Below are 27,500 nucleotides of genomic sequence, written 5' to 3'. Positions count from 1 at the left end.
CCTTAACAGTCACAAAAATCAAGGTATCTGTATTATTGTGGACATGGTCTCCGTCTCATGTGTGTGTAACCTGGTTAAAAAAGAGCATAGCTAACTAAGTATGCGCACATTTGCATATTTGAAGAAAAAAAAATCTAGAATTTGGTTAAATCCAGCTTTTACAACATATTGGAGTCCAAAGTTTTTAGAATCGATACAACTTTTTTTTAAATTGTATAAATAAAAAAAATCCAATGTACATGTCTTCAAAAATACTTGTTCGGCATGTTTTTAAAGAGGACAATATATCACTCATATACCCTGTTATTAGCTCTTTCAGGGGGAAAACTGTAAAGGGCCAGGTAGGTAGTTACAGCTAAGGGAAGCGATGTGGTTCAAAAAGGACCCGTTATCAAGTGGCTATAGCCTGCAATATGTGGTTCTTCACTTGTCTAATTTTTTGCCTAAGCTGTTATCATGGTTGCATGTGGCCTAGCAGAGCCCAGGGGTAAGAGTCTAGATCCACCCAAAGCACTTGACATCTCCTTGACTGATGGGGCCCAATTATCAAGGTGGCGTTTATTGGTGCCAGCGTTATTTATACTGCGTCTCGCTGAGTAGGAGGGAGGGTTAGCGGACCTTTCACATGAAGGCTAAACTTGACTTTGCTTGAATTATTATTACCAATTCAGGTTTTCGGTTTTTATTTTTAGCCTGTGGCCTCACTCTGGGGTTCAGTAAGAGGTGATGGAAATCCATTCCTTTAAACTGTGTGTGTAGTTTTTAAGAATAAATGAGCAAAGGAAGCGCATTGCTACCTAGCTTAGCTCAAATACTGGTAGTCAATGGGTAGCCTTAGCCTGCCATCACTTTACAACATCACTAAACAGTCCTGTGTGCTTGTTGAGACTTGTTCATTTAGCAGGTCATATTGCGCACTTTATATTTGAACAGATTCCATCTTCTTCACATTGCTTGTTTACACCCTTGCAAGCTATGCAAGGGTTCTTTACATTTTGCTATGAGGAGACATCCAAAAATAAATCAACTTTGTTTTTTTAAATCAATGGCTTCGAATGGGATTTGCTACCTGCCAAAACAACCCATTTAAGTCAAAATTCAGCCCACATTGACTGTTCATTCCAGATTAATTGTCTCTCTTCAAAAGCTAGTTGCCAAAATATGCGTTTCACTTGTATAAAACAGGGCAGGGAAGCTATGTGTAGCAAATATGAATGATATGATGACACACGCCCCACAGCCGAGTTGTCGAATGTTAAAAATGGGATCCTCAGGCCGCAGTAGAGCCCCACCCAAGGGGGAGTAAATGCTGAGAACCACACACACACACACACACACACACACACACACACACACACACACACACACACACACACACACACACACACACACACACACACACACACACACACACACACACACACACACACACACACACACACACACACACACACACACACACACACACACACACACACACACACACACACACACACACACACACACACACACACACACACACACACACACACACACACACACACACACACACACACACACACACACACACACACACACACACACACACACACACACACACACACACACACAGGGGGAGGCCATTTGTAATTTGGATGAGCACCTCTCCACCCCTGGTTTACTCGGGATGCCTGGCTGACCCTCTATCAGCAGGACATCATGAAGGGGAGATTATTGGGGCAACCTCCGTGACCCTATTGTGGCTCTAAGGTTCCCTTTGAAGAGGAGTTTGTATCATAATAACGTCCTAACGAAGCAACTAATTCACAAAGAGTGTGGCTTAGAAGGGTCACTACTTAGTGATGTTTACTACTTCAAAAGAAACGTTCATTTAAGTGCCATAATAGAAAGCGCCATCTAGGGAAGAGTTCAAGGGTCACGGGAAAGGAAATAATTATACGTTTTAAATATTATTATTTTTTTGAATAAAGTCAAAATGTTGACAAAAAGACGAAATACAATGTTAAAGGACTTCTGGTTTCAGTAAAAATGAGGCTGTAGCCCATTGTCTGCCTTATGACGATAGCAAAGAAGCCTCGTATGTGTTTTAATAACGTTATACTTATGAGTTATGGATCCTTGAAAGTTCTAATCTAAATTGGAAAACATTTTTACTTTTACTTTTTTTTGCAAAAACTGTGGCCAACTGTGTTAACCACACTACACAAGCGATGCAATTTAACAAATTACTATTCTCAATGTCCCTCTTGTCAATAGTGGGAAAATAAATACATAATTTCAAAAGTAAAAACAGTCCAAACATATGCCTGAAACTACGGAAAAGTACATACACAAATGTTTCTTTATTTTTAATTCAAGCACTATTCAGTTTTCCATAAGGTGCTATTGGTTTTTGGGTCATTTTCGGGAAGTGTTAACTCCAGCTGAGAGGGTCCCGGTGTGGTATAGTACACTGACTCTGTGGAGATGCCCTCAGCTGACAGTGGAGGCATTGATGTCTGACTGGGACAGAGGTGTTACATCAAGACTTTTGGTAAACACTAGCTTGACTTTCTCACAGTCCCATTTGTGTACTGAGCTGACAGCCCCCCCCTCCCCATTGGAACAGGAAGGGCCTTGTCTGTGTGTGTGTGTGTGTGTGTGTGTGTGTGTGTGTGTGTGTGTGTGTGTGTGTGTGTGTGTGTGTGTGTGTGTGTGTGTGTGTGTGTGTGTGTGTGTGTGTGTGTGTCTGTCTGTCTGTGTGTGTGTGGTCAATAAACCAAAAGTTTGCCAAACACAAAGTTTCTCCAAATGAGGACCTCTTGACCCAGGCAAGCTTACGGCCCCTAGTCTTCCCACCACCATTTGTGACCGACTGACTTCATAACAACTTGGTTTGGAAATCCAATTTGGCATGTTATCACGTATGTTTGCGTCTGTATATTTCTCCTATACAACCATCTTTAACAGCCATTATCTCAACATTAATTTGTTTTCCAATACTCTGAACCAAAAAATCTCAACTTCTAAAGCACTTACATATACTAAACTTTCCATAATCTTTCTGAGAACTATTCTGATTGTTATTACAGAAGGATTTTGCTTTAAGCCAATGAGATAACAGTTGATACTGAAAATTCAAACGGTGTTATGTAGATGTTTACCGAAGACGCTGAGCATGAAATCAATGTTTGCCAGGCTATAAAAATTAAATACATTTTTGACAATAGACAGACAGTCGGTCAACACTGCTGTGATAGCCAAGATGTTTATTACACAAATGTAGTGCATAATATTTATCTAAATCGCAGGCTAGGTTACAACCTTATTTTTACACAACATTAACACTGAGGATGCATACACTATTTAATCAGCGATTGCATTTGTGTGTGTCTCACAATTGAACTGTGGGTATTCTAGTATTCAAATTCACTGCTGACGTACTACATTTATGCATGGACAAACTAGACTTACGTTATTTATTTTACCTATTTATATGATAACCACATATCCACCAGCAGTCTTGAATCAGACTGCAACAGTAGTTTTCATTTTACTAAATAAGAATATTTCGGGGACTTTCAAATAACCAAGCATTTTTTCTACACAAGCTAAACATTACTATGGACGTACAATCGTATAAATAGAAATCTTGACATCATCTGAAGAGTCCAGTGTAGCACTAAAGAGACTGCATACAATGAGAGCATAACGCGCAAGTTAACACTGTGCTCTTTCCTGCACTAATAGGGGGGATGTTTGACTTTTGTATTTTGTGCAACAGATGTTCAGGAAACTCCAGATAGTACACACACACACACACACACACACACACACACACACACACACACACACACACACACACACACACACACACACACACACACACACACACACACACACACACACACACACACACACACACACACACACACACACACACACAGGAGTATTTAGCAGTAAGTTTACTGTTTGCTCCTTTTCAGACGCATACAATTAAAAATCTATTTATAAATGTATTTTTCTCGGCACTTTATCAATAGTCACGTTTTTGTTATAATTCCGTTTCACACTTTTTTTCTCAAAACTCAGTTCAAAATAAATGAAATTAATCAATGAACTCAAAAAACAACCTGTTGAGTGAAATGCATAGAGACACAAGTCAGCCATGCAGGCAGCGAGTCTGTGGGAAACCCAGTCTCATCAAAACAGGTTAAAATCCAATTGAGAAAAGACAAAAGTGTCCATCAACACACACACATGGCTCTACCTGCCCCTGAGGGCTCTACAATGGCCCCCCCTAACATCCCCCCCCTTTCCCACCCCAAACCCCTTTAAAAAGCTTTGCTGTGCTTAGGGCTGACTTCCCACGGACTGCAAGCTCTTTCAAAGCTGCATTTAATAAGCGGCCCCGGAAACAGTAATTACCCCTCCTAGTCGAGCGGTGTGTCTAAATTAGAAAGCTTCATTAGTTTATGACCCAGCCCTGTGGCCCTACCCCTCTACCCCCCTGTCCTGGCCCAGGCTATAAGCAAGGTGACCCAACCTCCGCCTCGTAAATCAAAAGACTCACACACAGCAAACTGCAGCAAGAAAGAGGAGGAAAGGTCAACACACTCTCTGTTGACATTCTCCCAGTCCTCTGCTTTAAGCCTAAGCTCTCTGGGTCTGTGTTTTTATTTGTTCTTTTTATGTCATAGTTAAAACAAAACAGAGATTTTTTGCAGGAGATTTTTGTTGTATTTTTGACGCCCATTTCAAATTGGGGCGAAAACTTACTAGTTTACTGTTTTCTCATAATTTCACAGAGGAGACAGTCTTTACATTTTAACAGTTAACATTTTTTACAATGAAAATAATGCAGGAAATGCTAACATTTGAGAAGCTAGAAAACAAATTGAGCACAGTAAATTGTATTGACATATTACTTATATCATATATTAATTAGTTAAAGCGGCTACAAGGAACTTTCAGTTTGTTGATTCTAGCGCCCCCTTTGGTCAAAAGTGGCAGTGTTTTTAAGACACCAGTGCAGTCTGTCACCTTTCAAAAACTTTAAAAGTTCCAACTAGGAGGTTCAAATAAGTCAGCACTCTTTGCTATTCATAAGAAAAAAAACATTGTCCAAATTTAAGCGCATTCTAACACGAAATCAATCACTTATTAGAATTGATTAGAACATTTCAGATGTGTAGACAATTGTAAAACTCTTCTCTCTCTCTCCCTCTCTCGCTCTCTCTCTCTCTCACACACACACACTCTCTGGCTCTCTCTCTCCCTCTCTCACACACACTCTCTGCCTCTCTCTCTCCCTCTCCGCCATCTTTAAACTTCTTGTCAACCATTTGTCTATTTTGGGAGAGTGTCTCACATGAGTCTGAACAGGCCAACAGGCTGAATAAAGATCACTGTTTCACTGCCGGGACAAAGGGGAGGGGAGGGACAGGGGGTTACTCTCTGCCCCCTGCTTCTTCCAGTCATCTCCACATGGCCGCCATTTAACTCCATTCACACAAAAGAGGCTCAAAAACCATTCATACCAAAACCGAGCCGGGAATTTGATTTTTTTTTTGGGACAGCGGTCTTCGAATGTGACTCACAACGGGCCAATAATTTCCAAACTGTAGATGTATGACCCATAATTAATAGTAAACAACAAAGACAGAAATATAAACTAAGCATTAAAGGTGCACTATGTAACTTTTGGTGTGTCAGAGAAGTGAACATTTTCTAAGGTATATTCTCATAATTGAATAAAGACACTCTTCACAGGAAAATGTGATTTATAGTAAGCTATAACTAAAAAGTTACTGTTTCACTATTGTTGTTTACAGCAGCAGGGCCCCCAGTTTTGTTTACAAACACATATTCCAGTCTTACTTTTTGTTCCAGGTGCCTCAAAATAATTACGTCTTGATTTATGATGATAGAGTTACTCAATACCAAAAATTCCATGTAGAGAAAATACATTTCATAAACTAACTGCAGGCTCTTCAAATGTAAACAAATCCCCCTTGTCTAAAACTGCATAATGCACCTTTAATAAAATAAAAATAAATTCACTTTTACTATTGAGTTGATAAATCTCTAAGGACAACAGCGGTCACCTGAGTGTAATGTGAGCCCCCCACCCACCCACTGTGCTCGGCTGGCTAGTGACTGTCTCCCAACCCCCACCCGCCTGTGTGTGTGTGTGTGTGTGTGTGTGTGTGTGTGTGTGTCTGCGTCTATGTGTGTGTGTCTGTGTGTGTCAGCCCACACACACACACACACACCCCTGTTTATAAATAGGGGAGTGTCTGTTCCAGCAGGCCTTGCAGAGGCCGACTGCCTGTATCACAGATCAAATGTCTTCACTTTGAAGTGTGTGTGTGTGTGTGTGTGTGTGTGTGTGTGTGTGTGTGTGTGTGTGTGTGTGTGTGTGTGTGTGTGTGTGTGTTAGTGTATGGAAGATGTCTCCGCCAGTTTGCCTTACTGGAACACAAACACAGAGCACTACAACCCTTTACTCTAGTTGCATAACACACCAGTTCAAATACAGTTCTTCACAGATATACTCAACAGTTTTTTTTGCAATAATCTAGAATGTGTATTTCTACAAGGTTCTAAGCGCCCCCAAGTTTATGTTTAATATTATCTGGATTTAGAGTAAAATTATATTTTTTCATAGAGGAAGGCTTTGTGTTGACATATGGCAATACATACATTGTGAACATATCGTTTTATTTTGTGTCTACACTTTACTCTAGTTGCAAAACATGCTACAGTTCTTTACAGAGATACTCAAACTGTTTTCCCATAGTCCATACGTTTAAATCGGTTTCAATTATTAGGAGAAAGTGAATTTAATTGCAAAACAAATAGGAGAAAAGACTTGCAAAATTCTCAAATCTTTCATTTCTAAAAGGTTCTTCTGAGCACCTTAATGCCTCGTTTCCACCGAGTAGAGCGGGTTGGGTCGGAGCGTCTCAGAGCGGGACAGCTCACTTTTAAGGCCAGGACACACCAGTCCGACTACCCGAAAATGGAGACTGCCGATTCAGGGAGCCCCAGTCTTCCCGTCGCGGCCGAAAAAGTGCAAAGAACACACCAAACCGACTGCTGACTTTCCGTACGCTCTGCGCTTGCGCGGGACGTAATGTCTCCATAACACCAGGCGGCGCTAATCTGTATTGTGGCCCGAAAAAATTCGGAAGCCGGAAATGATGGGACGGCTCTCTAGACCATAAACATAGATAGAAATACGTATTTATATTTATGGACCATAAAGAGCACCATTTTTAGCAGAGTGTCGAGCATGGTGTCGAGCAGTCAACAAGGGTTGATGCATGCGAGTACTCGCTGAACGAAACAAACAAACACATTAAAACGATGGCTAACTGTTGTTAGCTGTTTGTGCTACCCGCCTCACTTCCGGGCTTCACTGATTCGCTAGCCCTCCACAAATCAAATTGTTCCAACTGAAAGACTGCCCGCCGCCCAATCGGCTCAAAAGAAGCCCGACGACATCTACAATGACCGATTTCACGGCACACACCAAACAGATTCGTGTCCCCGCCCCCTCCCGACTCTACGACGGCGATTATCGGGCCGGTGTGTCCTGACCTTTAAGAATCTCGGTGGTGTTTCCACCACCGACCCTACCCTTACTGGTAGGGCGGGGTTTAGGCTGGACTGCGATAGCCGCCGCCAGAATGTGGGTCAAACTATCGGGCTGTGGAACAACTGTGGTCAAGCCAGTGGTCTCTCGTTTTTGCTTGGTCAAACCAGTCACTTCTTTATTTATTCCCCCCGTGTTGTTGAGAGCACAGAGACGGCTCGGTGCAACTGATAGAGACAGTGAGCGAACAGCGCTGGCTGCGGCAGCTACCTGACATCGTAGCAGTGGGACACAGTGTAGCCAATTAATTCATTTAATGACGAGGAAAAACACCACACAATAAACAGTGCCGCAAGACTCTCTTCCCTCTAGCCGAGGTGACTACACACGGCGGAAATGATTATTTCGACCAACTGTGGTCAAGCCAGCGGTCTCTCGTTTTTGCTTGGTCAAACCAGCCGCTTCTTAATTTATTCCCCCCGTGTTGTTGTGAGCGTGTATTTACTACTATCTATGGCGTAAAGACACAGAGACGGCTCGGTGCAACTCATAGAGACAGTGAGCGAACAGTGCTGGCTGCGGCAGCAACGTGACTAGCAGTGGGACACAGTGTAACCAACTGATTAATTTATTGACGAGGAAAAACACCACACAATAAACAGTGCTGTGCTCACATTTTCGCCAAAACACAAGACTCTTCACTCTTGCCGAGATGACTACACATGGCGGAAATGATTCTTTCGACCAATCAAATGACGGCAGTGTGTAGCTCCGCCTTTTAGGCACCCTTTCAGGCGGCTAGTAGGCTACCCCTATGGAGGAGTACTGAGATTAGGAGCGGCTCAGAGCGGTTAGGTGCGCTTAAACCGTACCCTACCCAACTTTTGGCAAATGAAAAGCCAAACTACCCGGACCGAACCGCTCCGATCCGACCCGCTCTACTCGGTGGAAACGAGGCATTAGTGTATGTTTAATACTATTGCGATAATGACTATAAAGTTAAATCGTAGCACATTGTATATTGTGCATCAAGTCTCAACCCTTTTATATACAGTCTATGGTCTCAACCCATCAAGTATACTTTGTGTTTTTCACACAGTTAACCAATCGAATATAGTTTTTAGCAGTAAAAGCAGCAGTAAAATACCCAACTTTTCGCGTATATAATCGTTAAAAAACCACCAAAAAAGTGCACATAGCCTCAATTTTAAGAAGTTATTGACTGTTCCTACAGCCAGCAATACTAGTGCATCAAATCAAATGTTTACTTTTTAAGTTACATAAGATTAAAGTTTGGTATAAACAAATGAAGTATGCAAGATGACTACACTGTCTGGAAGGCATTAGTGCAGTGATCCCAGGAGTGTGTGTGTGTGTGTGTGAGGATAGCACTTTCTCTCTCCTACCCCCCTATAGGCCTTTTTTCGTACACTTTTTAGCAGAGTGGAGCAGATGTTCTCCAGATGTGAGACCTTAAAACACATATGTTACTGGAAAACCTCCTTCTTTCAGATCTAACGTCAAATTTGGAGCGGTAGTGAGTATTCGTGTGTCCGAGAAAAACATTTCCTAGAAACTGGAATAAAACATTTTGCCTTTTAATAAGAGCAAGAAGAAGAATTATGACTTTCTCCCAGTATGAAATCATCTATAAACATGAGCCGCCGCTGTTGTTGGGCCATTTGCACAAACACTAGAACATTTCACAACGAACAGATTATATTAATATGAATCGTCAACGAGGGGGGCGGCATTTTTATGAATAATTCAATAGATTTTTTTCTTTTTTTACAGAAATACAGAAAAGGAAGGCATTAGAAAATTACATACAGTAAATAAACGATTATCCTTAGAAACCCAAGAAGTTACTTATAAGCTGTGACTGCTATATGTGCTCCGTACTATTCAAAAAGTTAACTTTGGTTTAATTTTATGGAAAAGTAGTGCTGGATAGTAGATGAGTGTTGCAGTGCTGTCTGTCTGTCTATCTGTCTGTCTCTCTGTCTGTGGCGGCTACAATACTCCATTGTTTCTACGGAAACCTGAGACCCAAGTTAAAGGAACACTACAATACTAGCAGCAGTCCCTCAAAAGACCTTCTCTTGTTTGCCACCAAAATGTAATAACCTACAATTTAACTATTGCAATTGTCTCTTTTTTTGGAGCACAGCGGGGGCCATTGTACACACACACACACACACACACACACACACACACACACACACACACACACACACACACACACACACACACACACACACACACACACACACACACACACACACACACACACACACACACACACACACACACACACACACACACACACACACACACACACACACACACACACACACACACACACACACACACACACACACACACACACACACACACACACACACACACACACACACACACACACACACACACACACAGCTGATTTGCAAATTATTGTCAGCATAAAGTTAAACCAAAACAGAGTCTGGTAAGTATGAGACTTTGGTAGCTTGGAAATGTCTTCTTGTCTCCATTTCTGAAAGCTAAAAAATGTGTAAAATACGTTTTCAAAAAGTGCTCATTCAGGTGTATACTCAGAGATACTCATTCAGGTGTATACTCAGAGATACTCATTCAGGTGTATACTCAGAGATACTCAAGTCTTATTGTTTAATGTATATACTGCATGTTAATGACCAATTTTCTTTTTTTCTCTTCAGTCTTGGTCCCAAACTGGACTTATTGCAGTGACTCTTCTCGACTTGTTACATTCTGAAATATGATAAACAAAGACACCAGATTTTAAGCAGGTTTCCCACACTGGCATGTACATGAAAGTCAAGAGCTATGGAATGACTAACATGGTCTTATTTGCTTGTATATAATTGGGTGGTTAGCATTACATATACCTAATGTTTAATGTATATATAGTTAAAAGGCCTATATCTTTTTTGACACATAGATATATTGGGACTGTGCCGGGTATATTAAAAGGTGGAGTCAGTGATTCTGGAAAACGCTGGTTGTCAAAATCACTTTTAGCAAAAATCAGTGAATATCTCCTCACAATCCGCTATGTTCGTACTCTGTGTGCACTGAAAAGAATCCAGTGTCTATACACAGCCTAGGCTCCGTCTGGCCCCCTTTGTTTACATACCAGTTTACAGAGCCTATGTATTAAAACTGGATCTTTTTTTCAGAGCACACACTGTAAGGACAGGTAATAATAATAATAATACATTTTATTTATATAGCGCTCTTCTCTCACTCAGAGCGCTTTACAAAAACAAAACAATAAACAAACAAAAAGAGGATCATGAGGAGATATTCACTGATTTTGACAAAAAGTGACTTTGATAACAAGCGTTCTCCAGAATCACTGACTCAACCTTTAACTTCCAAACTATTCAATCGTTTTCAAAAATACACAACTTTACGCTGCAAACTTTTCAGATTGTCCACTAACTACAGGTGCATAACGCAGTACATAAACAGCGTTGACACTTATCCGCAGCAACAGGCAACACTTACTTGAGGAAGTATCTCTGTCCGGAGGGGGTCTTGGCCATCTCCCAGCCCGGGGGCAGAGGCACGTCGTCGGGTATCTCGTAGGAGGATTGGCGGAGGTGCTGTGGAGAGGGCGGAGGCATGCCCGCCAGCGACCCGCCAGAAACCACTCCCAACTGCAGCGAAGCCGGGGAGGAGTGGGCGCGGACGTGGTGCGGAGTGAGCGTCCCCCCGCTACCGGCATCCGTGCTGGCCTGGGGGTGGGAAGGAAGAGATACAAGAGTGAATACATTACAGTCGCCCATCTTAATCAATAAGGTGATTCACCTTTGGGACCCTTAAACATATATTTCTTCATAAGGAAGAAATAAGAGTGAATACATCTATTTCTATTCACTCGCTTTTAAATGATTTTTTTCTATTCATCCCCTTTTCTATTGTGAATTGTAATCATGCCCCTGTAAAGCACTTTGCATTGCCTTGTGTCTAAATTGTGCTATATAAATACAATTGCCTAGCCTTGCCTTACATTGCATTACAGTCGCCCATATAGTCTTAACAAAATAATGTGATTTACCTTTGGGACCCTTAAACATATTTTCCTTATTAACAATATAACAAGTAATCTGGTTTTAAAAAAATTTAAAATCACAGTTTTAGTTTTTATTATCTCATCATTTTATTATGTCTTATCTTTGTAGTCAAATCATTTAATCCGAGAACGAGAACTCAATGGTTATTGACTGTGTATGTACTAGGCCTAGAAGAGATTTATGTAACAAATCAGTCACTTCTCATGAGTTATAATCACTACACACCACTTGTATGATAGACAGTTAGTTTTCTGCGCATGTGCAGTGCAGCACGTACATTTGAGTGTTGTGTTGGGTTGGTTCGGGGCACGGCCTGCGTGTGTGGGACAGAGCAGAGCGCATAACGACGCATGCGCACTGATGACCAAACTCCGCAGAGACCACAGAGGCAACAGTTGTGTGGGGGACTGAAGAGGGGCGGACGTGACGGGGTGACGGGGTGGGGGGGGGGACCAACGCAACCAAAGTATAATTTCCTTCTGACTGCAAATCATCTCGATAGCAACACGTTCAGTTTTAAGAGATTCCCTTTAATTAATTCCACATGATAGCCTATGTTGGACCGTGTATAGCTATTGGATAGGCTACAGCCAGGCATTATGAGTCTAACCAAAATATTTACACATAGCCCATGCGAAAGTTAACTTTTCCAGGGCAGCTAGAGTCAATCTGTCAACTCACTTCAAATGTATTAGAACGAGGAATAACTTAGTTAGAACGTCCTACTACGTTCTGGAGATGTTCTTTTTTCCTGGTGATAAGGCCAAACGAATGATTCTGATCATATGTTGGTCATTGTATAACTTTTACGCACACGTTTCATAAGCCTTTTCTGTTAATTGTTTTCGGGGTTTTTTTTTTTGCACTGATTTTACCAGTGTAATAATTGCAACTTGCTGTGATAAAATGAGTCTAGAAAGTATTGTTATAAATCGTGTTAAAGTGAATGGTAGGCCCAAGTGAAAACTTTCCAAATAACCCTTAGCAAAAAAAAAAAAAAAGTTGTGGTTATTGTATAACTTTTGCGCACCGGCTCCATGGGCCTTTTCTTCCTGGCAGTGATTTTCCAAATCTAATTGTAACTTGTTGAGGGAATTCAGTGTGAAAAAGTATTGTAATAAAACGTATTAAAGTTGAGGGTAAGTGAACACTTTTGCAAATAAAACCTGGAAATGTTACGCTTAGGCCTATCCAGATTTTCGGATGTGTCAACAAGTAGCCTGTCAAGGAATACCCTACTCTTTAAAACGACCAAAAAGTAGAAAAAGTAACAAATTAAGTAACTTTTTAACAGCCTGTCCCAGTCACGTAGCCTATACTGTAGGCCCGAGCCCCCCCTCAACACACACACCCAGCGGGATAGGCCTTTTGCTTTCATCGTGATTTCTGGGAAGGGGGCAGAGGAGAGGAGAGAGACAGGGCGGTCTTACTTGTCTGGAATGGGACTTTGGTTCAGGAGGTTTGAAGAAAGAATCTGGCAGTTTCCTCATCCTCATAGGAACGCACGGGGGAACGATAGTGTTTTTGGGGTTCATCACGGCGTTAAACAGCGCCTCTAGGTCTGTCTCAGAGTCGCCCCGTACGTGGACGATCTGGTGGCCCGCGGGCGGCTGGTGCTGCTGGCTTGGATCCATTGTCCCAAAACGAATCGGCAAAACTTTTTTATGTGTCCGAATTTTTTTTAGAGTTCAGAAAAAAACTCACATACAAAAAAGATATCAACAAGTTTGAGCCGCAGAACTTGTGTCAGTCACACACACACAAACACACACAGCAGGAAATCAGGAATTCTCGACTTCGCCAACTCAGTAAAAGTGATCTCGAGTCATTCTAAAAGTTTCCAACAAAGTCTAGGACGGTTGTAGTTTCGTCCAAGAGTGTGTTAGCTGTCGAAATCTGCAGAAAAAGACAGCAGGCTTTCCCTGGTGTTTCTTGCTGGCATACTTCTACTGAGAGTAACAAAGCGCATATCGCCCTATTAGCTCCACACTGGAAATATGTGTGTTGTCGTCCTGGGCCGCAACTTTTCCAACAAAAAAAAAAAAAGAAAAAAAAATCCTCATAGGCAGCCACAAAAAGACTAGTAAAAAACCAACAATCGCTTGGTAGGAAAAGTAGTTCCGTCGGTTTGTGTTTTGAAGTTGATTTCTTTAGCGGAGATTTGTACCAGAAGGATTCATGGTTCGCAGAAGAAATCAGCGCAGCTCACTTTGTAGAAAAAAAAACTTTTGCTCCGGTCGGGTCTAAACTTTGGGCAGGACATCAAACTCTGTGACTCATGGGCTGTCTGCTCCTGGGGGCGGGGTTTCGCTTTAATTGGGACAAGAGGCTTTAAAGGTACAGTCAGTCAGTGTAGTGGGAGTGGGACAGGGGCCCCTACACGATACAGGGGCCTATTAAGTTATTATTGACAATGTTTACATCATATCATTAAGTTAAATTATATACATTTGAAATAAAAGGACCCAAATGTAGTGATATATTTTAACTTTTTAAAGTTCCAATCCTCTCACTTCAAATTTGTATTTGACGGGATGTATAACGTCTGAATATGAAAAAGTGACTTATTTTTACACAAATAATCATTTTTTACAGACATATTGTTCCTCATTTAGATGGCAACACTTTGAATACTAGTAGGCCCCCTGATAATACGTATTTTCTCGACCGGATCCCACGTGAAACACTGATTTATGACTTGCTGCATCCCACACTGTAAATAGCCTAAAAATCATTTTACTAAAAATTCAATCAACATGAACGTTTCATATTTTGTCCATAGATACTTACCTCCAGAAATACAAACGCAAACCTCAAAAGTGCACATAATTCTTCTTAAACAAAAAGTGTATCTTTAATTGTTTTCTAATAATTTGTAATGTGATAAACAGGATTTTGTGGGTTACTCCATTTTTACTTTATTTTAAATGTGTTTATATTATTTGACCATACATATTTACGCTTCTTAGGATATGTATAATAACGATACTTAATTGCAATGAATGATAATGCTACATACATTTTCACAACCCAGTTATTTATTCAATTATTCAAAACCAAACTTTTTCTCATCAGCAGGCAATGAATATAGGGTACTTACTCTCTCTCTCTCTATCTCTCTCACATGCACACACACAAGCACACACACACTCTATCTCTCTCTCACACACACACACAAACACACACTCTCTCTCTCTTTTACAGTGCTCATGAAAAGTAGATCCATGCCGTTCCCACAATTGTTATGCAAATGAGGCCCCTCTTCCATTGAGAAATCATTTTGTCAAGACCCACTCTCTTTGGAGACAGAGGGTCTGTTTCAACTCTTGTTCCCATACTTGCGCTGAATGAATGATTATGAAGCCCAGACACTGTAAGGCCCTTATCAACAGATTAAAAAGGTTTTCCCCTATATGACAGTCACGTGCACAAGCTTATAATGTATATACGGCTCTAAACAAATGCATGGCTCGAGTTTGCATTGTAGCCTATATACATTTACTGTAATTTATTTGTTTATTTACACATTTTTAATTTAATTTCAAAAATATTTTTTAATAGCGGTAAGAGATACACTCAGCACATACAACCTTTGATGACAAGACAAAAAAGTAAAAGAAAAATACACACAAATAGATACAGTATAGCAAAAGAAAAGAAAAAACACGTTAACTTAAAAACTTTAAAACATCTACCAAGCTACAATTTGCAGGATGCAACAGGTCCAATATTATAGTAGCCTATGTTATGGCATTTAGTATGCACTTTCACCAGCTTTACTTTTATTTATAGTGTATTGTATATGTGCGATTGCTGTCTGAGTACTTTTCAATGTATTTGCATTACGTAATGAGATAGATAGATAGATATATAGATAGATAGATAGATAGATAGATAGATAGATAGAAAGAAAGAAAGAAAGAAAGAAAGAAAGAAAGAAAGAAAGAAAGAAAGAAAGAAAGAAAGAAAGAAAGAAAGAAAGAAAGAAAGAAAGAAAGAAAGAAAGAAAGAAAGAAAGAAAGAAAGAAAGAAAGAAAGAAAGAAAGAAAGAAAGAAAGAAAGAAAGAAAGAAAAAGAAAGAAAGAAAGATGGTTTAAATAAAACTAACACAAAATAAAAGTTATATGGGAAAAAAATAAAAATAAATTGAAACTGCAACGCTGGCTATAAACAACCTAAATAATATGCTATTGTTTTGCTTATGTTGAAAAATGGTAATAAGTCACATGATTATGATATGAATCCCCCATATCTTGATTTATGAATGTCAAACTCTGTGCACACACACACACACACACACACACACACACACACACACACACACACACACACACACACACACACACGCTGCCAGTCAAGAGCTGTCCATTGTTTGGGTGAACGTGCTCATTTTCACGTCATTGTAATGAACTGAGACACATTAAAGAGATGAACTGGGTGTCCTGGGACCACCCACTCGGCAGCAGGGCTTGGTCAGTTTTGGTTCAACAACAACAACCAAAACTGGAAGCTGCAAAATACGATTAATTACGGGTTCCTGAACACAACTACAATGGATCAATGTTTGATCTTGAAAAACAGGTCGAGTTTAATGAAGACGCCATGTTTAAAAAACGCTTTTCTCTCGTGTTATTATCTGACATTGTGACGTATTGTGTTGCCACGGGACACATAAGCAGATGGGAGATTGTGAGCAAGAGCGCCCCCTGCAGTTTTTAATATGTACATACATACAGTGTGTGGGCGTAGATAATAATAAGCCAAATACACACACACACACACACACACACACACACACACACACACACACACACACACACACTTTCTGTCTGCATGCCCTTCAGTTGAGTTCATTGAGTACACCATAGTTCAAATCACAGTTCAAATCAGTTACGTTTCCTTTCATAGTTTAGATCATTTTGTTTTACCTTTATGAATAGCATCCTGGTCTATTTTGCATCTCTACTGGTTAAACCTTCAAACCTAAAATTCTGTATTTTTTTCCCCCAATTTGTAACATGTATATTGTTTTAAAACTGAGTAAAACAAACTCTATATTATTTTCTATATTTTGTCTTAAAAATGCAATATTCTTAAACATAGTTGTAACCTTTTACCTAGTCCGTTGTCTTGAAATATTTTTTTTGCACATGCACCTAACTAAGTATTTACAGTATTTTCCTAGGAGCTAATCCAGACCAGACACTAGTTCAATGCATGTTCAATGGGCTGCAACAAAACATGACCAGAGACATTCTGGGGGAAGATTTAGCTTCACAACGAACTGAAGCAACAGGCTGGAACTTGCCTTGTGTTGGAAACGTCTTCCCTTATATTTCCATCTGTCTTGCCCTTTCTTGTTGAGTTTCTGGGTGTTGCGCTGGTTGAGGCTTAAATGTCATTAGCTGTTCCATTGTGTGATATAATGACTGAACATTAACACTGGAAGGCCAAGGGGAACAGATTTCAGAGTGTGCTAGTGTGTATGCAGCAGTGGAGTATTCTGATTGAAATCCTTGGTTGGTGCAATGCAGACAGTTTGCACATACTGTATGACCTCTATAGGCCTATGATTTTACTGTTTTGTTTATCAGTGCACATGCATTCAGATTTACTCACCTCTCAATGCATGTGAATGGGAAGAAAGGAATGAACAGGATTTTTATTTTTTATTTATTTAAATAAAGACCAAAGTTCTTGCATTCTTATTTCTTGTAATGTTGACCTGTCAATATACAATTTTTTTCCTCACTTATTATATTATTATTAGGCTATAATAATCTTGATTTAACCAGTAGAAACCCATTCATATTAATATAACTCAAATAAAGCATGCCGATCATAGTATTATTAAAACTTTGCATGGCTTAAACTTTGAGACACGCATATGCTACGGGCAGGCCTGTTAACTTATCAATGCCCCTCATCAAATAACCACAGTTGACATATTTTGCCTTTTTTTTTACTGGAGAATTTCTTTGCATTGGCTACGACTTTTCAAAACTTCTGCTGCTGCTCCAGGCATGGTCATAAATCGAAGCCGTCTCTCTCTCTCTTTGTGTATAATCTCAGATATGTGTCAGATAATTAGTAGCCGATGCATGACTGTACATGGCAGCCCAATGAGACACTTCTGATCTGAATAGGGCCTTGTTTAAAACACTCATGAATGTATGCATAGAACCAGAAACCGGCATTTAAACTATAGTAAAGGTTGCATCATTGACGGGGAGCCTGGCTGTTCAGATTGGACTTGGTTGGGCTTCCTCCGCCTCTTACAACAAGTCCTGACAGGCAAGCTGAAGGGCAGAGTCAGACACGTTGCCAGTGAATTTGGGGCCAACGGAACTCACAGCTTTTTTCCCTCTTTATACAACAATTTTTTGGCAAGGGAGGGACACAGGGAAACCTTTAATCAATGGCCATTTTTATTACACATAGACAAAAGGCTAAGGCCACATCTATCAGTGTCACAATAATTACAGGTCATTATTAAATAAAAAAATGACTTAAAAGGTGCACTATGTAACTTTGGGTGTGTCAGAGAAGTGAAGATTTTCTAAGGTATATTCATATAACTCAATGAATAAACTTTCCTCACAGGAAAATTGGATCCCTGGAACACTGTTTGAAGTTGGAAAGCTTCTTGAAAAGTTACTGTTTCACTGTTGTTGCTGTTTACAGCAGCAGGGCCCACAGTTTGGTTTTCAAACATATAATATTCTTACGTTTGGTTCCAGGTTCCTCAAAATACATTTGTTCTGATTTATGATAGAATTATGCAATACACCGCACTTACGCCGTCCCGTAAGTGCGGTGTTTTCTCCTATTTCTAACTGTACTTTTGACTACTTAGTATTTATCTAATGTACATAGTTGTTAGGTTATGTTTACCTTATTCTACTCTATATATATATATATTTTTTTTATCGTTCCTATTGCACAGTGGGCCAGTGATAAACGCCATTTCGATTCTGATGTATGTCTCACATATATCAGAACTGACAATAAAAAACTTTGAACTTTAACTTTGTAACTGATGGCTCTGCAAATGTAAACAAATCCCCCTCCCCCTGGAACTGCATAGTGCACCTTTAAAGTACATACTAAGGTTCAGTAAAGTAGATGCAGTTTCAACAGAAGGCTGGAAGCCCTCTGTCAAAGGCTCACCTTGTTTAGCCAGTAGGTTTGGTCCTACGCACTAGACACAATTGGCCCTTTAACAGCCATCAAAGAAACACAAAACACACCTTCAACGTTGCGACACACACTCTCCATAAAGTGTTTCCGGTTGTCAGGGCTTTGTTCCTAAAGGTGATGGCTTACAACCAGAAGTGTCCTTGCACTACTTCTGTGTTTATTTGTGTGCTCTCTTCACTTGTGTGTTTCTAAATACATTTTCTTTTAAATTGCATTGTTTAGAGGAGCCTGGGACTTAAGAATATCATTGGTCAATGACTGCTGCTGTAATTGTTTTACATATGGCAAATAAACAATAATGAATCTTGACAGCTTTTGCTGTGGTACAATTTGTGGAGTAATCTACTCAGTCAAATTGATGATTTTAAAACGTTGCATACAACTTACCTGTTTGCGCTTTTAATAAAAGTTGGGCTTGATATTTTGACATTTTTGCATGCTTCTATTTATTGTGTATTTATGTTTCATGTTGTTTTAGTTGTATTTTGAGGCCACACAGCACTTTGGTTAACTAAAGTTATTTATTATTCTATATTGCATTGTTGAGAGGAGCCTGAGACTTAAGCATTTCATTGCCAACAACTTGAATTTTGAGGTTGTTTTAAATGTGCTATATAAATTAATGTTTGACTTGACTACTAACATTTCTAAAACATTGTTAGGGAAACACCAACACTGCTAAACATACAGCACAGGCACTTTTTTAGTATGTTGTAACAACAAACTTTATTCAGTTCAGCGACAATATGGTCTCAAAATAATTTCCATCAAATTATAGTTTTTACTATATAAAATAAATACAGAATGAGACGGCTTTGAAAATAAAAATAATAATCATATAGACCAATCACTGCAGTGTATAGTATATCTTGCAGTCGAATGTGGTATTATGTAAATTATAGGAAGGGCTTTTTTTTAACAAATTAAAATTCTGTATCATTTTCACAGGCACTTAATCGTAAGTAGCTTTACAAAGGCTAAACTGGGCTTTTTTTTAATAATGTGTATAGCAGCGAATTATGTAATAACTGCCAAAAACATACACATTTTTCCATTTTTAATGCTATTAAAGTTGATAATGTAGTTATTTGGCCGTAACGTCATACAATTTCTGAACCAATAACGTAAAAACCTTTTGCCCGTAATGTAGAGTAGGGCTGTTTGTGTCAGGTCTTCAAGCAGGTGTTAGAAAGAGGCAATAGTAATATAAGGAAATGCTGATAAATCAATTAAATTAAGTTATATATGTATATTATTACATTATTGGCTCCAGTTATTAAATGTTTCAAGTTTTTTTTGTTGTAACAACCAGCCAATAAGGTTGGCTAGTAACTTATTACACTATAGGCAAAAAGTTATTACGTTATTGGTTAAAAAATTGTATTACGTTATAGGCAAGTTACTACATTATCTGCCTTTTATTACATTAAAAACTGAAGAATCATAACATAGTTGTCTGCTACCATGCGTTTCTGTCCACACTAACTCATCAAGTGAAATATTCTAATTCTAAAGAGTAATTGATTTTTTTTTTTTATTCTTATTGTGCCGATATGTTTCATTGTCTGTACAGTCCATTACTGCTGATTTCTTAGGATTATGAAGTTACTCAAGAAGGCATATTACGCTTTAAAGAAAACTAAACCCATTTTATAGGGTCATAAAGTGCTTGGTTATATAGTACAATGTAGGATAGGGATAATGCACTGTGGATCATACATGCTTCAAGTCAGAATTTCCTCTGTTGTCGAGGGCGGTTGCTAGCTGACGTCGCACGGTTCTTGTGATGGTTTGGGACTTTCGCTTCCCTTGTCTGAAAGTAATTGGAAGAAGGTGAAGTTATAAAATATGTTAAAAAAAGTGACGATGGATGGATAGATAGATAGATAGATAGATAGATAGATAGATAGATAGATAGATAGATAGATAGATAGATAGATAGATAGATAGATAGATAGATAGATAGATAGATAGATAGATAGATAGATAGATAGATAGATAGATAGATAGATAGATAGATAGATAGATAACTTCATTGTCATTGAGCTGTATATCAAAAATGCATATTTAAATTAAATTTTGTTCCACTTGGCTCACAATATAGAACTGTCCTAAAATGAATTTAATAAATGAATAAATATCAAAATAAAAACAATACTACAAATACTTTTTTTCAGGCAAGCAATAAGAAGTTAGTACTTACAGAAGGAGCATCAAAAAGTACGAGACCACGCGTGCCGGCAGCATTACCTCCCGAATGTTCCCGTACACCTGAAAATAGCGGATGGTAGGTATTTTGGAAATAACAACATATTAATGTTTTTCTGTTATAACGAGATCATAACAAGCTAGTCAATCAGTTCTAGCCTCACGTAAAGTCAAAGTCAAAGTCAAAATTATTCCTACAGCACATTTAAAAACAACATCAGTTGACCAAAGTGCTGTACAAGATACAATACAAAATAACATATAAGATACATGAGAAAAAAAGAGAGCAGTGTCAAAGTCTCAACTTGTGTTAAAGGCCAATGCAACAAAAGTGAGTCTTCAGCAACGTTTAAAACTGTTCAATTGTACAGGGTTCCAGGTTAACGGTCTTTATCAATCACTCACAGTACAACTGGTGGTTGAGTCTGTCGAGAGAGAGGAGGATTTTCTGCTCTTCCAGGGAGATGTTGGTGGGACGCTGTGTTTGGGCTGTATCCATGGCAACAACACCCCCCCTTTCATCAAGTAAACATTCATCATCATGTACTTCTGCTCGGTGCAACTGGGCCGTGCTCTCCAAACCTGAAACAGTCACATCAAAGGCATTCTCACCTGCTTTCACTTTAGCATTTGAAGTTCTTTTTTTCTTTTTTTATCGTGTCTTTATGTGAGAAATAGCCGACAGCTGCTGTGATGGTGTTATTGAGAAATGTACCGGCTCAGAGTGTTCATTTTTTTTGCTTTTACAATTCTCAGAAAAAAGCTTTACGGTTTCTTTGGGTTCTTTTTGGGTTGGATAATAAATACTATACAAGCAGGAGAACAGTGTTATGTAATGTTGAACTAGACAGAAGACAGACATGTTTTGTAATACTGCTGATTATACGAAGAAATGGAAAGTATTTTTAAAGATGTTGTGACTTTTCGACTGTGAGATTGTCAATCAAATCAGGCTCATTCAATTGAATCGTTAAATAGTCGATCATTCTGGGGGTCACCCTTAGTTTGAAATGTTTTAAAGCTTGTATAAAAATCTTAAAAACACAGACACACTGGGGCGCCCTTAGCTCAGTTGGTAGGGCGTCCTACCCCGGGCCGGGCGTTCTCTGCATGTCACTCCCTTCTCTGTCCCATTTCACCTCTGTCTCTCTGCACTATCAAAAAAAGCATAAAAATGCCCCCCCCCCCCCAAAAAAAAAAACAAAAAAAACACAGACACACACATTGAACACAATACCTTCATCTGGAAACACAACGTTGTAAATACTGGAAATCGGTCTGACTGTCTCGCTCGTCTGCTTTGCCGGCTAAACAAAACAAAATACACACAACGTTATAGTCATTTAAGTCTTATGTAGACCTTAAAATCATATTTCTGTAATACATAATACACTGAAACAAATACTAGATAGGCATAGGAACACAGCACAATAACAGGTAGAGCAAGTTTGTAAACAAAAACATCACGCATCATCAACGTTTATTTCATGTGAAACCCTGACGGCTCAAGTCCATCCGGTATGTCTCGTCCTGAAGAGCATAAATCGTTGCATCTTGTCAGTTTCAACCAACAATACAAATGGTGTGAAAGGGACTACACAACTGATTCAACAAGTTCAAACACACACACACACACACACACACACACACACACACACACGTTTGTACGGCTATACTTGTGAGGACATTCATTGACATAATGCATTCCCTAGCCCCTTACTCCTAACCCTAACAGTTAGGAGACCTTAACACTCAAGGTCTAAAACTCAAATTAGTTCTTACAGAAGTAGTTGTACAAGTACACCCACACACATACACACAAACACACACACACACACACACACACACACACACACACACACACACACACACACACACACACACACACACACACACACACACACACACACACACACACACACACACACACACACACACACACACACACACACACACACATTTACTGATCTTAGGTAATTATTCCGCCTCTTCCTAGCCAGGGGCCAATCTGCGTGTGTGTACCTGAAGATGAGGCTGTTTGCTGGGCTCGGTTTTCCTCACTGCGCGCCCGCTCTCCAGCGCCTGCCGTCTGAATGCGATTTTAGCTGAAAGAAAAGACGTGTTGGCTGAGATCATCAAAAAAATATACTAAACATTCCTTGGTTTGTTGTTCGTTAAAGGTGGAGTCAGTGATTCTAGCAAATCAGTGAATATCTCCTCACGATCCGCTACCTGTCGACTGTGTATTCGCTGCAAAAAATACATTGTTAATACACACTGTAAACGGGCATGTTGCTTGCTACGTGGGCTTCCTTTGTTTACCCTTTGTTTACATACCAGTTTACAGAACCTAAGCTGTGTATTAACACTGAATTTTTTTCTTCGCAAACACACATTGGCGGATGAGGACATATTCACTGATTTTGACAAAAAGTGATTTTGACAACAAGCGTTCTCCAGAATCACTGACTCCACCTTTAATGATAACTCTAATTTATATGCAGTGAGACTAGGCCCTTGTGGTCCTCAAAATATTTCTTATTTTTTTTGTAGATAACTGAAAACCACAACAGATTGTATTGAGGTTGTGAACGTGAACTTGCACGTGTGGTATTTTTCCAGGCAATGTGTTATCATGAGAAACAAAGCCAAATAAGCATGTTAGGAGATAGTTGTAATACTGAGTAGATACAAACTGCTGATCCAAGGGCAGCCACATTGAGAAAGCAGACAAAACAATGGAGATACGTTTGTGACCTTAAATTCAATATGAAAGTTAAGATAACGCTTTATATGATTAGTTTGTAACTATTGTTTTCGTTCTGTTGTAATAGAGCTTTCTACTTGTCATGCTAAAAGTGATATTGAAAGTAAAATGAAGACTGTGGCCTATATTGTGCAGCTTAACCTGGGTCTGTTTAGTCATGCTAATTTAACAGGTAGTGATTGACATTTGTGTGGGCCCCTTTTGTTTACATACCAGTTTACAGAGCCTAGGCTGTGCGGATAGAGGAGATAACCACTGATTTTGAAAAAAAACCAACAAGCGTTCTCCAGAATCGCTGACTCCACCTTTAATGTGACTGGATAATTCCATGTAAATAATTCCATGACCAGACACAAAAATTTAAAATATTAATTCTAAAGTTTGGTATAAAATGCACGCACGCTCCCACGCAGACTTGCACGCACATTTGCCTATAAGCTATGTAAGTGCCAAAATATATAATAGATTGTTATATATGAAATATATTTTATTGATATTTAGTTTGTAGTAGATTGTATTGTGTGTGTAACCTTTTTATATATGCGCAATTTTACCGTCTTTGGTTGCCAGGGCGCTGCGTACGCCGTGCCATAGCTGTGATATCTCCTCGTCAGTTGGAGTGCATTCCAGACACAGACCTTTCTCACTGCACAGCACCATTCCTCTTCTCCTCCTGCTGCTACTGACTTCAACTTCCCTTTGACCCTTTGTGTTGTTGCCCTCGGAGACAATGTTACAGGTATACGTGGGTTGCGGAGGTGGCAACGGTGTGTACACAACACCACTATCTGTCCTGATTGCCGTCGCATGCTGTGTGTTTGTGTGTACATTCTGTGTGTGTGTGTGTACATTCTGTGTGTGTGCCTGTCCATTCTGTGTGTGTGCGTGTACATTATGTGTGTGTGTGTTTGCGCGTGGAACAAAAAAAACACTTTCTAGATTGTCCTTGTGTGTGTGTTGCGTAGTCTGCTCTAGAACCAGAGCTTGTTTACAGTTGAGACTACTCGCACTGGCATGATGATGGTGATCCATGTTGCCATGCGTTGCCATAGGGATGAAGTGTGTGTTTTCTTGAATCCGAGGGGGTGGCGGTTTGGGCACCATGATCTTCCCCTGGGTCCTGCTGCCCAACTGACCCACCTCTGAGGCGGACTGGGGTCGGATGACAGAGCCCTTTCTCCCGGCTATTATTTTTCTTCTTGCTTTCTTGACCCCTTCCGTTCGGTCCAGGGGCAAGTTGACTTGAACCCCGACATCTGCCCAGGCTTGCTTTGTAAGGGGATAACCGCGGGTGGGGGCGGGAGGGGTCATTTTAGGTCCAGGCTTCGAAGCCCCTGAGACGGTAGCGAGACATAGCTGGTGGTCCTCTAAGATGTTATTCAGATTGGACATATGAGACATATTGGAATACTTGCTTTTTAAAGGACTTGTAACATTGTGTTTTCCGGCATTGTTTTCAACCTCGTCGAACCAGCGCAGTTTCTTCTTGACTCTGTTGTTGTTGCCTTCCACAGCTTTGGTTTTCGCCCTGGTCAATTCTACGCTATCCCTGATCGCTAACGCTACTTGTTTAGCGAAAACTACATCTCCGGAGCCGTACACACGCGCGTTATCTCCTCCCGACATGTATTTGGAATGTTTCTTTAGGATTCCTTTGATGAATCTGACTTCACAAACCGGACGAGATTTCTCTATTGAAACAGGCAGCTGTTGGACGTCCTCTTCGGGCGATTTAAGGCACTTTTTAATATCCGCATTAAAGCATGTGTGTTGAAGAAACGCAGTATTAATTGTCTTCTCATTTTTGGGCTCGAAGTTCAAAGTCTTATTGAGATTGTTTATGGAAGCGCTCTGGTCTTTCGGGGATGACATATGGTGGATTTCTTTTCCTGTTTGCGGTAGAGTTCCTTTGTGTGAGGCGTTATCCGTTGTGCTATCGTTCAAGACAATATTTGGTTTTGGGGGAACTGCCAAAAAAATGTCTTTGCCGTTTTTGGAAGGCACAAGTATTTCCGTCGCCGATGGATGTTTTAACGGTCTGTCATCTTGAAACTTCTGCACCAGCGCCTCCTGTTTAGGACATACAAACTGGTGCAGTGCTGGGTTGCCCATAGTAACCTTATTTGTAACAATGGTGACGTCACCAGAACTGTCTCGTGGGGAGTTTAATTCAAAGTGCTTTGGGTCGGCACCAATAATTTTTTCACAGAAAGTTAATAAGTTGTTGTTTTGATGAGTACGTTGAGAGGCTGTCTTAGGCTGTTCCTCATCCGACGTGAACCCCCAAGAAGATTTAGGAACGTGCGTTTTGTTGTTAGGCCTTTCAATGTCCACCTGTGTGTCTTGCTTAAGTTCGTGTAGTTTTCCTGTTGGAGGTAAGTTGTCGCCAAGTTGCAGCATAGCCGAGACAGAACTTAAATTGGATGATGTTGGGTAGAAGTCGTTTTGCTTTCTGGAGTCCGTATGGGGCTTTTCTGAGTCCAGAAAGAATGATGAAAAGGAACTTTGTAGGACTTTGGTGCTTTTGTTTTTGGTGCTGTGGTTGGGGTCTTCATTCTCCAAACTGTCCTTACTGGAAAGGCTGTCCGAGTTACAGCAATCAGACAGGTGGCCGTCCTGAAAAGTCAAAGCAAAACAGAGGTGATGAGTTGAAAATACTTATACTGTATATGATTTACGTTTTTAATATATTTCTAGGGGTGAAAATAAGTTTTAAAATACAATATGGTAAGTTTAAAAGAGAGAGATAGGGAGATAGTGGAAAATAATTTGAGGTTCATACTGTAGTATTGATGGACCAGTTGTCTCTCTAAAGCAGTGGTTCTCAAAGTGCGGCCCGCAGGCCAATGGCGGCCCGCAGAAACATATCTGGTGGCCCGCATTGAATTATGAATTATTAAAAAAAAAAAAAAAAAAAAAAAAAAACATTTTTATTTTTATTTTTTTTATTTTAATTGAAATGCACAGAGGGGATGCGTCCCCCGTAACAGTAAAAACAGTACAGGGGTCGACACACTTAAATATCACTCCTAATTGTTTATATTCATTCCCCAATTATTAATAATAACACCCCTACAGTGGACTGTACCATCTTAAACTTGCCGACTTTCGGCTGGCGTCTGCCTCTCGTTGCAGACGGCTGGTCAGCCTCCCGCAGTGCAGCAGGCAGTGTAGTGGTCCCAATGTAAGTTGTTAGATAGTGAGCTTGTTAAGCCCAATATGATGCACTTTCTCACCTTCAAGGTGAATTAGATTAGGTCAAGTGTCTAATGATGGATGCTAACATTATCTGGTTTCTAACTCTTTTGCCTAAAGTTTAGCTAACAAGCTAACGTTAGCTAGCTGCTAATAGCCATGGAACTATCTGCCTAGTTGACTGCTGATAGCCCACCCTGTTTATTTCCAATGTATAGTGTCATAATAGTTAACACTGCTGCTGCATCATGAGTAGTGAGTCCTACAAAAAAACACTCCAAAAGGTGACACGTTTTCAATGTGCAGAAAGTTTTGAACAATAAAGTAGAATAAATATTTGAATGCAATAGGCCTACAGGATGCCTCAGTGCCTTACTGATTTATATTCCATTAGATTTGCGTCAATGGGAGCTAGTTGTCTTTTCCTTAACATGTCCTCCATAAATAAATA

General features: G+C 39.9%; 2 protein-coding genes across 2 annotated transcripts in view; both read right to left on the bottom strand.

Annotated features, from left to right (window-relative positions):
• The window catches only part of yap1 (Yes1 associated transcriptional regulator), a 40,173-nt gene extending 26,286 nt beyond the window's left edge, over window positions 1-13,887 (bottom strand). Inside the window, exons 1-2 of the mRNA XM_080053722.1 lie at window positions 13,110-13,887; window positions 11,111-11,340 (exon numbers count right to left, since the gene is read on the bottom strand). Coding sequence (XP_079909848.1) covers window positions 11,111-11,340; window positions 13,110-13,313 — 434 coding nt within the window. The 5' untranslated portion in view covers window positions 13,314-13,887. The remainder of the gene's footprint in view (window positions 1-11,110; window positions 11,341-13,109) is intronic.
• A 5,755-nt stretch (window positions 13,888-19,642) lies between these two features.
• The window catches only part of cep126 (centrosomal protein 126), a gene marked incomplete at its 5' end in the record, with an annotated part of 13,232 nt that continues 5,374 nt past the window's right edge, over window positions 19,643-27,500 (bottom strand). The window contains 7 exons of the mRNA XM_080024732.1: window positions 19,643-20,692; window positions 21,083-21,150; window positions 21,493-21,669; window positions 22,325-22,394; window positions 23,110-23,192; window positions 24,409-24,574; window positions 24,833-26,470. Coding sequence (XP_079880858.1) covers window positions 20,609-20,692; window positions 21,083-21,150; window positions 21,493-21,669; window positions 22,325-22,394; window positions 23,110-23,192; window positions 24,409-24,574; window positions 24,833-26,470 — 2,286 coding nt within the window. The 3' untranslated portion in view covers window positions 19,643-20,608. The remainder of the gene's footprint in view (window positions 20,693-21,082; window positions 21,151-21,492; window positions 21,670-22,324; window positions 22,395-23,109; window positions 23,193-24,408; window positions 24,575-24,832; window positions 26,471-27,500) is intronic.

The sequence above is a fragment of the Ammodytes marinus genome (genome assembly GCF_949987685.1).
Source record: "Ammodytes marinus genome assembly, chromosome: 3".
Classification (NCBI taxonomy): domain Eukaryota; kingdom Metazoa; phylum Chordata; class Actinopteri; order Uranoscopiformes; family Ammodytidae; genus Ammodytes; species Ammodytes marinus.
This window is presented reverse-complemented; position numbering and strand designations above follow the sequence as displayed.